We start from the raw sequence: 17,046 nt of genomic DNA on the forward strand, positions 1-17,046 counted from the left end.
TTGACGAGCAGATCGGTGCTTGATTTTTCCTTCTATTTTTTTTTATTTAATTTTGTATTGAAGGATTGATATTGTATATTTAATTATTAATTTTATTTATGTTTGTATTTGATTATTTTTTGTATTGATAAAAATTATAAATAGGGTAAAATAAATAGAATTAAAATTTATTAATAAATAAAGAAAATAAAGAACGAAATAAAAAAAATAGAGAGTATGATTGAAATATATATAATTTTTGAAATAAAATAAAATTAGAGAATGAATTATTTATAATATTATAAGGATTGAACTTGGAGCCCCTGTAGTTTGCAGCTATGTATTACTCTTGGGCCCTGATTGATCGGGCACAGCCGAAAGGCAAAAGGTAAAGTAAAATATATAATAAGTAAGTATATTTTATTTAACAATAATTTAAGATTGAAGGGAGGGAGGGGAGGGGGGAAGTTGGCAGCCAGGGGCAGGTTTTAATGTTCCAATGATTAATTATTAATTATTAATTATGGCTCGTATTAGGTGCCCCAAAAGCCAGAAGATCATAACACACCCACCTGCAGAGTGTGAAGGGTTAGGATCAACCGGATTAGGTGAAGGTACGTACAGGGAGAATCGTGGGGCCGCAGGACACCGGTTCAATTCAACCCATAAGTTACAGGTTTCATTTCACAATTTGGATTATATTTATTTTTATTTTTATTTTAGTTCGATTGAATTATTTTTATTCAAAAAAATTAAAAAAATTGAATCAACTAATATATAAAATATTAATTAATTTATAAATATCATTCAAAACATTTGATTTGACCACCGACCCTCAACATTTGATTTGATTTAAAACACATGCTATTGCTTTGATCAATGCTTGATTTTGTAATAAAATGCATGACACACGTGGTCTTTTTTTTTAATCAAGAAAATACAAAAGAATATATATATATTTTTAAGATAAAATTAATTTGTTAGACTCGATTAAGTTGTGTTGGTTCTATCAATTTAATCTCTATATTTTGATATGAACAGAATGTGACGTGTATTTTATTATTTTATTTTTTTTTATAAAAGTATCTTAGTTAAATTAATTTTAAAATATAAATTTAATAATGTAATTGAAATAATAAAAAATTAAAATTGCACATAAAAAAATAGATGTTAAATTGATTAGAAAATTAAGTTATGAAAAATTTGAATGATTATATGAAAAATATGTAAAAATAGAAATAAAAATATGAATTTAACCATTAAAAATATAAAGGTAAAATTTGATGATATTTTATATTATTATTATTATTATTTATCATACATCAAAAATATTTTTTACAATTTCACGAGAAGTCAAAAGGCTATCGCGTGGGTGGTGGCACGGTTGATATAAATATGAACTTGGAGGTCATTTTTACAACTTCCGTCGTATATATATATGCATCACCATCAGCTCAGTAGTGACTGCTTCCTCCAACGTTTTCATTGCTCTCGCTCTCGCTCTCGCTCTCGCTCTCATGGAAGAAGAAGAGCTTCATACCGCCAACGCCACAAACTCCACAGAGGACCGTAAAACATCAACCGATGTCGAAAATAATGCGCTCTTTTACGAATCCAACATGTACTCCTCCGAGATCGACAGCGCTTGCTCTACACCATACGTCAGTGCACCGTCCAGCCCTGGCCGTGGCCTTGCAGGAGCAGGAGCAGGAGCAGGAGGAGGTGGAGGTGGAGGATTCTTTTACAGTGCACCGGCCAGTCCAATGCACTTCCTGCTGTCTTCGTCTTACTCGCACTCGCCTCCCGTGTCAACGGAGGCTTCCGTGCCTGCAGGTAATTATTCCGTCGAGTTTGAGTTCTCCGCTAGGTTTGGAACGGTGGAGTCGACGTCTACCGGAGTTATGAGCTCGGCCGACGAGCTGTTCCTGAACGGCCAGATCCGGCCGATGAAGCTCTCCACTCACCTCCAGCGCCCTCAGGTGCTCGCTCCGCTCCTGGATCTGGACGACGAAACCGAATTAGGAGATTCTGTGACGACTCTGACTGAGAAGTTTCCGAGAGGCCGCGACGTGAAATGGAGGGACAGATCTCAGCGTCGAAGAACCAGATCTATGTCGCCGCTGCGAGTGTCTTCCTTTGACTGGAACGAAAGTACTGATGAAGAAGATGAGAAAGCCGAGAAAATTCACCACGCTTTAGGTGTCGAAGCTGTCGAGAGTAAGCAGAGTGATGTGGCGTCGCGTGAAACGACGCCGTCTATATCGGCTTCGTCATCCAGGTCATCATCGGCGAGCCGGAGCTCCAAGCGTTGGGTGTTCCTGAAAGAGTTCCTATACAGAAGCAAAAGCGAAGGCAGCAATAACGCTCACAAGTTTTGGAGCCACATTTCGTTCTCGCCGGTGAAGGACAGGAAGGTTGCGACCCCGCCTGTAACTGAACCCAAAGGTAAAATAGAGTGCAAGACTGGCAGCAACGCTGAGGAGAAGAAGGTGAAGAAAAGTGGGAAGCAACCGAGCAAGAAGGCCTCGAATGGAGTGGGGGCAAAGCGGAGGGTGGTGGTGCCGCCTTCCGCGCACGAGTTGCATTACAAGGCGAACAGGGCGCACGCGGAGGAGATGAGGAAGAGAACGTTCTTGCCGTACCGGCAAGGCTTGCTGGGGTGCTTAGGTTTCAGCTCAAAGAGTTACAGTGCAATGAATGGTTTTGCTAGAGCTCTCAACCCTGTCTCTTCAAGGTAAATCAACCAATATACAGATTCCCCACCCCTTTTCAATTTATTGTGAAGTGTGATTATGTTCCTTCCTATTGGGAACTCAGGCCTCCTATTCAGATTGAGAAACGGAATGATTCTGACGGATCGTCACGAAAATTAATTTGATAACTTTATTCTCGAAAACTAATGCTATATATATTATTTATTAATTCGGATCAACTCTTTTAGCTATTAAACACCCATGTCTTGTTGCCTTCAAATGTTTTATATAAGCAAGTTAAAATCACGATTTTCGCTTCACTAATTGAAAATAATTAAGTTAATGATATATACTTCGTATCTAATGGGTTAAGATTTGATGTTAAATCCCAAAAAGTAATTTATATTCTGATTCCCGATACCGGGGGGAGCGTGCTTCCGGTGATTAATGAAATTAATTAGGGGGATGTGTTAATCCCCATTTTCCCTGTAAACCACAACATCTTGCCTCCACTCTCTCTCGATCTCCGACTCCATGGAAGGAAAAATGATCTGGTTGGGGGGCTGGGGGCTAACTTGTGTAAAGGTCTGTAAATATGCCTCGCACAGTTATGAAACGCTGCGCAAAACTTCCTGTTGTTTGATTAATAGCATGAGAGGGTTCACCTAAGTACCCCAACAGAGTTTGCTTCTCATAGATCTAATTTGGATTTGGCTTTTAATGAAAAATGCGATTCTTCCAAATGTTTTCCTTTTCCTTTCAGGATTTCTTTAACGAGATATTTGTTTTAGAGGGGCGGAATTAAAATTTGCATTATGGGTCTGGCCTAAAATTTTCTATATTTTCGGTTTATAACAACATATCTCATCACAACAATAATCATAATATTTTAACTTAGATGCTTGCAATAATGTAGTGTTGAGATCTAACCGTATCTAATGCATGTGCACTGGTACTAATCACACTTATAAGCTGGCTTTGTCATCATCATACACCACAAGAAAAGAGGAGAATATGCCTGCAATATCAACCTTCAGTTCTTCTCTAATGAACGCGGTTAAGGAACTCTTGGTATTATGCTATTTTCTTTCTCTGTTTTATGCGTGTCCTGTAATTATTTCAGCGCCATGCGGTACACAAAGGCAAGAGGCAGTAATAATCCACGGTACTTTTTAACTTCTAAGCTGCACCCTTTTCATATTTCTCCTTTTCCAATAATAACTGCCTTATATTTTGTGTCATCTTGGAAACTTTAGTCATTATTTGTCTCGCATGAGGAGGCTTAGCCAACTTCAAAAAGTTTAATCATCGCTTATCTCAAATAGGGCATAGGGCATTCAGCTATGGTGTGTTTAGAACTAGGATTTGTATTATCTGTGATTAATGACTATATGGTCACTGTGACTCAGGCTAAGATTCTTTTCACTAATTAATTTAATGATTTGGGTCCACATGGTATAGGAAGTGGGAACAGAACCATGTTAGGTATAGAAAGAAAGACCCCATAGTCTCGCAGTTCCAAGAAGGGGGGGCCCCCATTCCTGAAAAGCAACTGTCACTCAGGGAACCTTTAAATCTGTCTTTGGTTGCATCTTCTTGGCCCAATACCGTGAAGCACATGCAGACAGTAGATAAAGATGGATGGTAGTTGGGATTCTTCAGAGAAAATGTCGAGAGGGCTCTAAACTCAATCCTTCTGCTTTCCCTTCCCTTTTATATTTTCACGCGGATATTACAAAGTCTATTAGGGGGCCATAAGAAGCTGATAGTTGTCCTTATCTTTGCTGTCTCATTGGTTCAATATTGATTTGGCTTTTCGCAGATGAACAAGCAAAGCACATCCACGTATCAGTTATGGGTCATGCTCATGCTATCTCCTTGTCATTGACGTAGAATAAATCTGAGAAAATGACGTACAGTGTAGTAGTTTGCATATATATATATACATATATCTATGTGTATTTATATACAATGAGTATAGTGAGTAATAAAAAAATACAGGTGGTAAAAGACTATAATGCTTTCATTTGATGAGAGCTGAAACTTCTTTAAAAATGAATCCACATATAAATTTTTATATATTTACCTTATTACATGTAAATTGAGATATGAAAGTATTGAGTGCCAGCCAGCTCGATCGGCGCGCGAGTGTACCCAATCCCAGGACTACTAGAAAAATGGGGAACATGCTAAGGTGTAATCAGCCTTTATTATAGATATTGAGCGGATATATATACGTAGGAGCCACAGTGTTTATGGCATGAGTATGATGTTTTCTCTGCGACTTCAAGAAAAAGGAGCCCACCTGATCCATACACGTGGGATGTAAATGCATCTTAATTAATTTTATTTAAATTAAAAATAAATATAGATATAAGATTTATTTAAAAAATTATTAAAAGAAAGATATAAATAAAGAGTTAATTGGATAATTTTTTTCTTTCATTCACCTAGTACCCAACTTCGCTCGATTAATCTTCAGATGCGGAAGACATTTTCTCTTGATGTACTCCGGAGTAAATTTAAATACGAACACAAATTTATTTATACTCAGAATCGAACATTTGATGTAATCAATACAAGATTTATCTTTCAGCATTATTGTTGTCTACCTTCCAACAATATATATGTCTTTCAAATTATCATACCGATTTAAATTCTGATGCTCTAAATAGTTTACCAGTGCGCACCATGCCCAGACGATTAATTGGATGATCATTTGGTTGGAAGATTTGTGGTTTTTAGGCTGAAAAGTGAAAACTATTCGTGGGTAGTCCTTCTGGGGTTGTCCTGTCCACATTTGTTCTGAGGAATTTCCAGGTGAGACTTCACATGCATGCAAGATAGGGGTAGCCCCAGTGTATGATTGCGGGCCCATTCCCCTACACATTGTTCTCACGTCGTTCCCAATGCCCTCCTCAACTCCACTCTCATCGGCATTTATTAATTTTTGGACTTGAAAGTCTGCAATTTTGATGTCCCTTTTTTGCACAAATTTATACTTTGTTTTTAGTTGATGCCTTTACCATTCTTATTCTCTTTCATTTTTTCTTCATTTTTTTTTAAAAAAAAATGAAAATACATTTTAATTACAGTGTATAACATTTTACATTGAGTGATAAGAAAGATTAAATCAACTTATCCCGATAAATCTAAACAAACTTATCAGGAGTCACCTATTTTGAAACATGCTTAATCCTAAAAAATTTTATCCACATTCAATCTGAAATATATTCAATTGATGTTATTTCTCTCCTTACTTATTCTTAATATATACTATTCTTTTCTGAGCTTTTAAATATTACACAGTACAATTCTACACTTTCCATAATAATTATTTAAATTTAAAAAAATTTAGGAAAAAATTTAAATAAAATAAGTTTTAATGTAATAATAAAAATGCAAAAGGAACATGCTTAATTGTAAAAATTAGAATTGAAAGATTAAAAACTGTTTTTTTTCCTTTAAACTAAACGGAGCTTATTAGGGTTTAAGGGGTTATGTTTTTAGTGTTTTGACTATCAATGGGCTTGGCTTCAAAATAAGAAGCAACATTCGTTCAGAATTTGAATTTAGGGCTCTACCCTCACGTATGTAAAACCTAACCTAGCATTGAATATTGATGATTCAAAATAACAGCTTAAATAAGACATGCAAAGCTTAACAAAGCTTTTGATCCAGCAACGCAAAGAAAGAGCCTCCTGTGTTGTGTTGCACTAAATAAGTCTAATTTAGTTGAAATTCGATAGCAAAAATGTCCTTAGTAAAGGGCTCTAAAAGCATTACAAAAAAATAGTACATTCCCCAAGAAAGAAAACCTTTTGGCAGATGAAACCTAGCAGAAGGGATATAGCTGCTGCTGCTGCAACTGATGCATTCACTCTATTCCTTGTCAAGGACAAAACTAGTCAGGATATTTCTCTTCACTGTGAACTCATCTGCCTTGGTTGCACTGATGGTCTGCACCAACAAAAATAACACAAATAATAATTATATAAAAAAAAAAATGCAGATAAACACACTCTGCTCGTAACTAACAGGTACAAACACTAGGGAGATGGCTATTTGGAGGGTAGGCTCAAGCTTTTGTACGAGGAGGAGACCATCTAATGGGTCCTATAATAAATTCAAATAAAATAAAATGATAGTAGTTTCTTGAAGTTGAACAATGGTTAAACAAAGCTACAACAGCCAGATCATTTTAGAGAAACCTGTTCTAAGAGTGAAACTTTCTGGAAGTTGAATAGGGACTGAGATTGGCTTTGGATCACTGGAGAGCAGTGGGAGTGGTGCAAAGGAGAATAAAAAAAATTTGAAACTCTTGAGATTACTATCCTTGCCCGATCTCTCATTGCTCGTGCCCTCAATTTCGACAGATGAAATAAATTGCAAATGGAGATTTTGTCTCACTGCACAGGATAAGGAATCAAACCCGCGATCTACTGGTACAAATCTCAATTTATCGTGACTCAACCACTTAACCTGTGTTCTGGAGGCAAGAAATTTGGAAGTCTTGTACCTAGTGGAGTGTGGCACCACTACCCAAGCGATCAATGTAACAGAAAATTTGAGATGTGCGCTGTGCAGCAAGTACAAAGCAACCCCCTTGCCCGTGAAAGTTCCTCTCTTGGGCTTTGGTTGGGACCATATGACCAAAATGGCCCTATAAAGAAGTTAATGACTTTTTAGTTCTACTTAAGAGAAAAAAGCCAAGAGAGGGAGCATGTCCGTTGCAGCCTGGTGAGGCTGCCACTACAGAAGGAACACTTGGGAGTAAAAAGTTCAAATGGTGATTGGCTGATTGCAATGGCATCTCTACAAGAAAGGTGGGGGAAAGGAAGATAGGGGCAGCCGCATGTTGTCAGATAAGGTTGCAGAGTTGTGAATGTTGAGCATACAAAAGGGGAAGTCTATAAAAGCCTTGGTAGTTCCTTGTTCATATGATCCAATCTGGTCAGTCAACTGTCATATATCTTAAAACTAGCTGTCAGGACAACCAAATTTTACCTTCATCAGCATGCGTTCCAGACGCTGGATTTCATTCTTGGCATAATCACTACCCTTCTCCATACAGCTCTTGGCAGCTTTCACGTAGATCTTTCCATACCTGAAAAGAAAAGGCAACAGATAAATGCAAAAGGAACAGACATGGAATACAATAAATTCCAGTTTAGATCTGAAACTGGATTCTTGGAATACAAATTACTCAAGCATTAACACGGTAATCGCTAAGTGTCCCTATCTTCTACACAAGATTCATGTTCCCTGTGCAGAATAGAACTATAAGAAATTTCAACCACCTTGCAGCAGAACCCTTGAGCTTGTTAACTTCCTCCTCCATACGGCCATAGACTGCTTTCTTCTCATCATTGCCAGCTTTAAGAAATTCCTTGACTAAGGTATCCACAGCCTCGATTTTACCAGCCTGGATAAATTAACAGCAAAAAGGTCAAACTCAAAAAAAAAAAAAGGCTAAATGAAATGACAGAATGAAATTGCAAATAATTAGTGCACGAACTTCAGCTGTAAGTTGCCCTTTAGCATCACGTCTGGTACCACATTTCTCGTTGAGGAAAGTTACAAAGTCATCTAAATCACGGCCACCGTCATAATCTTCACCAGCTTTGTTACTCTTAGGAAAGAATTTCAATGTAGGAAAACCACTCACGCTATATCTGAGTAGACAGCAGGTTTGCATTAGGAAAGAGTTTGCACTCAAAGAAGCGCCATCATTTCCGGAACAGAATTCCATAAAATATTGCATCAATGATTATTTAATCCAGGTTATTTTCTAGGCTCTAGCACAAACTCCTAACTCAATAGTAATTTGAATATTTCAGTGGATTCCGACTTTCCAAGGACAGGTATAATTGAAAACTGTAGGTTAATAATAGAAGTTATTACTTGTTGAGGCATTTGAATAAAAATTTCTAGAGATAAACAAAAAGATTAACGTATGGTGTTTACAGACTTGAAAAAATTCTATGACCAAGGCTTTAGAAAAAAAAAAATTATGTAGGATTTTAATAAAAAAGAGAGTTTAAGTTACTTATATACAGCTTATTAAATAAATGTAGTACTGATAAAAAACATGTGTTAAAAGACACTGAAAATTTTTCAATTACAGTTTTACTTAAATCAAGGATTTTCACTAAGCCCTTAACTCACCGTTATAGTAGTGGATGAACTTACTAAAGGTCATCCAAGAAGAGGTGCTTAGCATATGGTATTTGCAAATAATATTACTTTGATGAAATTAAAGGGAAAAAAAATATCAATACTTAAGTTATAAATTTCCTTTAAAGTTATAAGAAAATTTTATCAAACAGGTACAAAACCAGCTCTATTGTATGTAATATTGGGTAGTCAGGTAGTAACATATGCAGAGTATGAACATAAAAAAAAAGAAGGTATTAAGGTCAATGTACGGGCACACACAACAGACAAGAAGACAGAATTAAAAATAAGATTATTTGAAATAAAATCAGAGTGGAACCTATAAAAAAAAATATGAAAGATGTGAGTAAGACGATATGAACATCTGGAAAGAGGTAGAAGGTGACCAGATAAAATTTAGTATGACATGAGATACAACGACCTTATAAAAAATATTGTTATAGATACAAAAGATTGGCGAGCTAAACCATGTAACTGATCCCATTTATAATAGGATTAAGGCTTTAGTGTGTGGTCAGTGGTTGTTGTTTCATAAAAATAAAATAAAATAAAAAGGAACTCCTTGACTCACTTTTCTGCAAGATCCTTGTGGGTGTCAGCCTCAAGATTAGCAATTACAACATCTTCATCGAGCTTAAATACTGTGGCAACCTTTTCATAAGTCTAAATAGCAAAAGGAATAATATATGAGGGAATCATTGTTGTTCAAATCCATAAAGTAAAGAGTAAAGGAAGGGGGAGAGAGACAGAAAGTGATAAATCTACTTACAGGAGCAAGATTTTTACAGTGGCCACACCTATAAAATATAAAAGTATGATCAGTGATGCAAAGCGTATAAATTTTGGTTTCACATTCAAATCAAGTGTCATCCCTAGCACCTCAAGTTGATTTAGAGGAAACCACTGACCCCATTAAAAGAAACTGAAAGGAAATAAGGATAACACCTGAATTATCTGAGTGCAACAAGAATATGCAAAGAAGTGCATGCAAACTCTTACCAAGGTGCATAAAACTCAACCAAGACATCCTTTGTTTCATCTAGAACAATCTCATCAAAGTTATCAGGTGTTAGAACCACCACATTTGAGGGAATCGCAGCTATCTTGACATTAGTCCCTGCAAATAAAGCAACATTATAATGTCAACTGATGCCTCATGCATAGATCTTTTAAGGTACCCTATCGGAGCAAGAATGGTAATAATCCCTGCAACTGGATCCTATTGCCTGCTTTAATCAACTAACAAATTTATTCCCTTTGCAGCATTTGCAATGCAGATCTCTGCAAACCTTTAACGAAAGGAGGGGGGGGGGGGGGTGTTCATTCCTATCCAGTTATGTTCTGACATAGAAGTAAAAGCCTTCATTAAAGTCAAATTCCCCAACAATAATTACTTCTCCTACAAGTGATAGTGGACCAACGGGCAACCAGATATGCTAAGATGCCCTACTTCTAATGATAGATATGGTGGGAGAGGGCTGATGAACAGAAACATGCAAACAAAAAAATTACATGGCATTATGTACAGCCTTAAACATAAATCTCATTAACATCCTAGAAATGAATGCACAAGCTGTCTATAGATGACATAGTATAAACAATAATGTCCCAAAAATTTCTAATTGTCACCAAGTAAAGCAAATAAATAAACTCGTGTATTAGAAGCCTAGTTGACCCTACCATAGCCAAAGAGCTGTAAATACACTCCTCAAGCAGTATAAAGGTTCATTTAAATCTACAAAATGACAAAAACGTTCCTGTTCACGGATCTGACATGCTAGTATATGACTGGTAATGATATAAAAAAAAACAACAACAACCGACAATGCAGCAGTTGGAACTCCACAACATTAAGATCTATGTGTTACTGAAATCAAAAAGTATTCCTTAAAGTTCTCGATGAGGAAAAGGACAAATCAGAAGTTTAATGCTTTGTCAAAGGTAGGAATAAAGAATATCATTAAGCCAGGATACCTCATAAGTCAAATCTTTGAGACATATGTTTGCTTATGAGAAACTTCTGTCATCAGTAAAGGCTTTATATACACTATCTCCAAATATAGGAGTCCAATAAAACCAATGTTTTAATATCTCACAAACACATCTCTCGTTTAGATTTTCTTGGGCAAATCTTATGAATCATTTATCATGCACGTTGGCCTCCAAGATGTGTCTTTCTTTGCCAACCCAAGTTTTAGTAATTGAAGATGTGCATGCCCAAAACCTGGTCTGCAGAATGTTATATTAATCATAGTGGGTGTTTGGTTTAGTTGGATATAGTTGTAACTAAATACCATCACTAGTTTTATACATCTATATTTTTGAAGCCTTGGAATTAACAAATAAATTTGTCAATGATTAAGTGTTTTAAATTTTTAATAATTATATATTTAGTTATCTAATAAAATACATTCCAGTTCAACCATTGGCCCTTGACCCACTCCCCTTTCCAGTTCAATACCTTGATCCAGTTTTCAAATCATTGCTTTGACCAGAAAATAAGCCACGCCAAAACCCTCATACATGACACCCAATAGGAGGCACACCTTTATTTATCGTATATGGGTTTCAAATGCACTTCCAAATTGCCACAACCTACATAACTGGAGATTAGGTGAATCAAATGCCTAGGCTTAGTAACCATTCCCAATCTTTATACCCAACACCACAAACAGAAAAGGGCAATAAACCAAGCATATGTAAAAGTACATTGATATTGCAAAAGCGTTAAGTTCAAAAGGTAAGAATATAACCTCCTTCACTGTTTACAAACTCGACAAGGGCCTCTGCAGTACGTGCACCTTCATACCTAACAAATAATGGATCCAGTTAAAAAAAAGTTCAGACTTCAGATAGAAATATATGAGAGAATTAGGATGGGGGGAAGTTTGAAGAGCATAAACATGTCAGAGAAAGTTGGATGCTTCAATAATCTACACAATAAAAGAAAGGGTAAATTGCACCCAAACCCCCTGTAGTTTGGGTCATTTGCAAGGAGACCCCCTAAGGTCCATGTGACTAACTTTTTTTGATTGAATACATCATCCAAGTTTAAAAATATCTTAGGAGGTCCTTGTGGCTTAATTTTTTTGCTTGAACACCTCATCTAGAAACATTTTTAAACTGACAGAGGGGGTGTCTTAGCAAAAAAGAGTAAACCACAAGGACCTCTGGAGAAATTTTTAAACCACAGGAGGTCTCCTTGCAAATGGCCCAAGCTACAGGGGTCTAAGTGCAATTTACCCTAAAAAAAATAAAATGTGTGGATGATGGCAGGAAAAGATCTACAGAATCTTATTAGAGTGCCATAAACTTACTTTTTAGGTTCTAAGGAACCTTTTGGAAACCATTTAATTGTAGGATAGCCAGAAACATCATATTTGCTACATAGGCTCTTATGCTCATCACAATCCACCTGCAACAAACCACCCAATAAGCTGTAAAGAATATCCATGCTAACTCTTAATGATCAAAAAAGAAAACATCATCCTAAGGGAACCATTGTCATCTCTCTTTGTTTGTGAAAAGGTCGATCCCTTCATCTTAGAGCCCTTATTGTCTTCCTTATATTATTTATCCTCATAAATAGTTCATAAGTTTCTCTCCCATACAGATTTCACACTCTTCTGGCAGTTTCTTCTTTTCATATGGTTGCTTGTCACAACTGTAGAAAATAGATCAAAAGATGTAGGAGGAACAAAGAATAATATTTTCTAGATACCTTGAACTGAATATTACATCCCCAATTAATAAGGAAGAAGAATACAACATAGGAAAGATAAACAATAAGGAAGGATAGGGTGTACACTATACAAAATTCAAAGATACAGAAAACAAGAATAGGAAATATCTAAATCAATCCAATTTCTTTCTAAATACTGAAGACAAAACCCTTGCTAGATTAGGAAGATTAGACCAAGAAATCATAATCCAATTTTCTCCATAATGCCGTGAATCAATCAACGACAACAACAAAGCCTTACCACTCAGTGGGGTTGGATACATGAATTCTAGACGCCTAGCCATCTCCATCGATGGTCATATCCTCTATAAGGCCCTAACGCCCCATGCCATGTTTAAGGGTTGCTCAAGAAGTTTTCTTTGTTCTTCCTCTCCCTCTGTTGCTACAAACTTCTTCCATTTCATTGTGATATTCCAAGTGAAGTCTCATATGTTAGTTAATTAGTTAACTCAATAAGACTGGACTCGAGTCTCCTTATAAATGGAATGCAGCCTAAGCCATCAAGATGCCCCTCAAGAGACCTATGCCCTAACATAATTAAGTGAATAATTAGGAAACGGTGACATCTAGCACATGCATGAAGAAAAAGGTAAAAGTTGGAACGCCAAATTGTTTTTCACCCTTTCAGGCTTGGACTACACTAGGACTCTTGCCCTTGCTTAGCACCCATATTTAAAGTCATCGAATCAACCATACTACCCCATAACATAAGTTATATAAAGGAACTCCTGTATTTACTGATTTATTGACAAGCCAACCCATAGAGATTCTAAAAGCAACATTTTAGAAATTATAGCAAAGTATGAATTCTTGCCAATCATAATGAGATAAGAGCCATTCTGTGAAGTCCATACACCCAAGTAGTTCACTCTATCTGTATCTTGGCTACAAGTAAATAAAAGAGGCCAAAAAAATGAAGTCACTGAAATCCCAAACGATGTCAGGAAATGCGATGAAATATAAAATACTAGAGATCTTAATTCTTTTGTCAAACCAATACAGTATATATGCTTTAAGACTCCAACTTTAAAATCATAGGTTGTCCAGACTCCACAAAATTTCAGTAAAATTTTTTACTCAGCCTCGTGGCCAGACTCATGCGTCCTCAAACATCTATAACGCTGTGTTTGGATGGAGGGTACAAGACAAGAGGGAAAGGAAGACTCTTTCCCTTGTTTGGGAGAGAGTTTCATAATGGAACGGATGGGGAGGGGAGGGTACCCTCCCATTCCCTTCCGTACCCTTACACTATATTTGGGAGAGAGGTGGAGTAGAAAATGGCATGGTACGTGATGGAACGTAAGGTAAGGTTAAGTAAAGTAACATAAAGTTTGTTGTCATGCATAATATAACTTTACTTTGTTTGGATAGAGAATGGAAAGGCATGAATCAGTTAAAAAAAGAAAATGAAGTTACAATTATACCCTTTCACTTTCAAAATAAATAAACAAGCATAAAAATAACAGGGGTAAGATAGTAAAATTAATAACCATACTTATAAATATATTTCCTTCCCCCTCCTCACACCCCAAATTGGGGTGTAAGTAAAATAGGGGTACGAAAGGGGACAAAAGGGTTTCATGCATCCTCCCCTTCAATTATGAACCCACCATCCAAACAAAGGGTCGGGTCTCTCTTCCCCTTCTGCACCCTCCCCCTTCCCCCCATAGTACTCCTCATCCAAACATGGGTTGAGGAAGGGGAAGGAAATACATTTATAAATATTCTTATTGTTTTTACTATATTTCATCCCTTCCATTCTCCATCCAGACTAAGTAAAGTTATATTACGTTCATTTACATTTCATGCTTCCCAAAAAATGGGCGGTAACAAACTTTTACCGTTACTTCCTTTATCCTTCCATTCCGTTCCATTATGTACTGTTATGTCCTCTACTCACCTCTGTCCCAACCAATGATCACAATATCTTCTACTAATCAATGATTACAATATATTTTCATGCAACAAACTCACAAAAACTGATAATTCAAATGTTGGTGGGGGAGATGTTCTAAGGTTTTAGAAGTGACCTTTCCAATCAGAACAGACTTTGCTTTCTTGAAACTTGCACCAAGCTTCTCATAGTCTGGTGCAAGCTTTTTACAATGCCCACACCTGCCATTGAATATGAAGTCAGCATATAAAGTGTCATCATCAGATAAGCCAAACAACCAAACAAACAGACATTATATCAAAAGTCAAGAGTTTAATAGATAGCAATAATGATATTTTCATTGCTGACATGCAGAGAAAAAGTTGTTCAATATTCTAGTAGTAGATAAATATAGAAATAAGAGGTTCAGAAAACCTGGTGAAACAACAAAGCATAACATCAAGGATCAGATCCCAAATCACATGTTCGTTATAAACCCTTATGAGTATAAATTTACAATTAAAAAGAGAAAAAGATTATTGTGCATGATGACATGGTTTCCCATACTTTGGTCTGTACTGCAGAGCTGTCACCCCTAATCAAAATTAGATCATGATCTAAAATCAATAAGATATGCTAGTTGCAGCTGCAAGAATGATAAATGACAGTGAGGACTTAACACCTAGCTACACCATACAAGCTCAAACTTTATTTAAGCTTGCACAAAGAAAGTGAGGAATATTATATCCTCTGCTCTTATCAAATGCTTAAACAGCATTAAAAGTATGAATATCTAAGGCATGTAAAGTAGTGTTTGATTAGCAACTTCAACTGCAATTTTGCCACTTCGCTATCCAAAAACCAAATTGGATATGCTTCCAAGGCCCAAATTAAATGTACGGTCTATCAATATAAGGACAAAAATACATGAAATAATGGTATCATTGTCAGTAATATTGTGTAAATTTGTGCCAAAACTTCAATTTGGCAAGACATTAACAGTGGGTTTGGGAGAGGGGGATGGAATGGAAATGGATAGAAGAGTGTTCTCGCTTGGGAGACATATTCGTAATGGAAATGAATGGAAACACTTTCCATCCAATGCCTTAAATTGGGCAAGAAATGATGGAATAAAAATAAATGGAAATCCCAGTTTTGTGTTTTGACAACATTAACCTTAATGCCCTTGACTTAAATCACACTCTCTCTTTCCCTTAAAAGTGTATAATGATCATTTGTTCTCTAATATACTTTCATCCCATCCCATCCCTTGCAAAGCGTAAACTTAGAGCAAGGGAAGGGGGAACCACACGGAAAATGGAAGCCGAGTAGAGACCTACACCACCACCTCTCAGCGTTTGGGTAGGTAGAGACTTATGCGTAGATAAGTGGCCACTTGTTTCCCTTCTAGTCCCGTCCATTTCCATTCCATTACTAAATCTCTTCGAAACAGAGCCTAAAAGAGCAATCCAATGTTCGGTCGTGTATACAAAGAAAACCAATACATAGAAACTCAGTTTATCAGCATCAGCATGTTTGAACAGAACTTATCAATTTGCCTTAGAAATCAACAGCTACAGTTCCACTACCGGTCAGATCTATCACGACCAGATAACAATTATCAACTAACTAAACACAGATCCAAGTACCATGACCCACACAGTGAACGGCAAAACAGAACCCCAACAGATCGACAAACATCCCTCCGAGCAACTACCAAGGTACCACTACACTGATCAACAGATAAACCTGAATTCCAAAAAAAAAATACCATACAAAAGTGCATATGCAAAGTCGATGATTTAGTTTCATACCAAGGAGCGTAGAACTCGACGAGAGCGCCGCGATCTTGGCCGACGTGCTTCTCGAAGTTGTCCTCCGTCAACACGACAACGTCGTCGGCCGTCGCCGAAGACACGAAGAGGAAGAGGGGTAGGGCTAGGGTTCCGACGACCCAAGCGATCAGCGACCTCGACATTTCCGCAAGCTCGACTCCGCAGTATCAGGATTTGTTATTGTTGATCCAAATGGAGCAGCTCCTACAAATTAAACAAGAAGTCAAATGTTGTACCTCTCCTTCACCCACACCCCCTCAAACACGCACATATATATATATATATATATGCGACCCATCTATCTTATAATAATATAATTAAATACTATGTTTTATAACATATAATTTTTTGTGCATCTTTTTTACAAAATAAAAATAAATTAAAAAATCATTTCTCAAATCACTTATAAACAATGAATTAATAACTAATTTTTAAAACAATTTTATCATTACATTAAGATTTATTTCATTTTTTATTTTACCTACAAATTTTAAAATTTAAACAATTATTATCAAACGTCACATAATAAACTTTCTGGTACAAAATCCAAATCAAACAAATATGAATAACCCCAATTACTCAAAATTATTCATAGAAATATATTCTTGAATTCATTACTAAATAATTATTTATAAATAACTAATAGATAAACCCTATTCTAATTATAATTCATTGATATAATAATCTTATTAAGAGTATAACTGCAATCTCAATCTAATTAGGATTATAAAAAATAAAAGAATTTAA

The 17,046-nt window shown here is 36.3% G+C and overlaps 2 protein-coding genes across 2 annotated transcripts; one reads left to right on the plus strand and one right to left on the minus strand.

The window, feature by feature from the left end:
- Positions 1 to 1,357: 1,357 nt before the first annotated feature.
- LOC127801691 (uncharacterized) lies at positions 1,358 to 2,756 on the plus strand. Its single transcript, XM_052337031.1, has one exon. The coding sequence runs from the start codon at positions 1,497 to 1,499 to the stop codon at positions 2,715 to 2,717; it is 1,221 nt and encodes a 406-aa protein (XP_052192991.1). The 5' UTR covers positions 1,358 to 1,496; the 3' UTR covers positions 2,718 to 2,756.
- Positions 2,757 to 6,332: 3,576 nt separating this feature from the next.
- LOC127802084 (protein disulfide-isomerase like 2-1-like) lies at positions 6,333 to 16,557 on the minus strand. The gene is made up of 11 exons (XM_052337773.1): positions 16,279 to 16,557; positions 14,622 to 14,706; positions 12,167 to 12,264; positions 11,603 to 11,658; positions 9,849 to 9,966; positions 9,619 to 9,646; positions 9,421 to 9,512; positions 8,191 to 8,347; positions 7,973 to 8,097; positions 7,680 to 7,779; positions 6,333 to 6,632 (listed from the first exon to the last, which is right to left on the minus strand). The coding sequence occupies exons 1-11, from the start codon at positions 16,440 to 16,442 to the stop codon at positions 6,555 to 6,557; spliced, it is 1,101 nt and encodes a 366-aa protein (XP_052193733.1). The 5' UTR covers positions 16,443 to 16,557; the 3' UTR covers positions 6,333 to 6,554.
- Between the last annotated feature and the right edge of the window lie 489 nt (positions 16,558 to 17,046).

Source organism: Diospyros lotus, chromosome 5, assembly GCF_014633365.1.
Source record: "Diospyros lotus cultivar Yz01 chromosome 5, ASM1463336v1, whole genome shotgun sequence".
Taxonomy (NCBI): Eukaryota; Viridiplantae; Streptophyta; class Magnoliopsida; order Ericales; family Ebenaceae; genus Diospyros; species Diospyros lotus.

What these genes read in the sequence shown, in the direction of transcription:
- LOC127802084 (XM_052337773.1), bottom strand. Translation starts at nt 16,442, where the DNA reads ATGTCGAGGTCGCTGATCGCTTGGGTCGTCGGAACCCTAGCCCTACCC. An exon ending in AGTCTGTTCTGATTGGAAAG is followed by an intron (nt 12,265 to 14,621) that starts GTCACTTCTAAA and finishes GGTTTGTTGCAG; the next exon opens with GTGGATTGTGATGAGCATAA. An exon ending in GTTTGTAAACAGTGAAGGAG is followed by an intron (nt 9,967 to 11,602) that starts GTTATATTCTTA and finishes CTTTATTTGCAG; the next exon opens with GGACTAATGTCAAGATAGCT.
- LOC127801691 (XM_052337031.1), top strand. Translation starts at nt 1,497, where the DNA reads ATGGAAGAAGAAGAGCTTCATACCGCCAACGCCACAAACTCCACAGAG.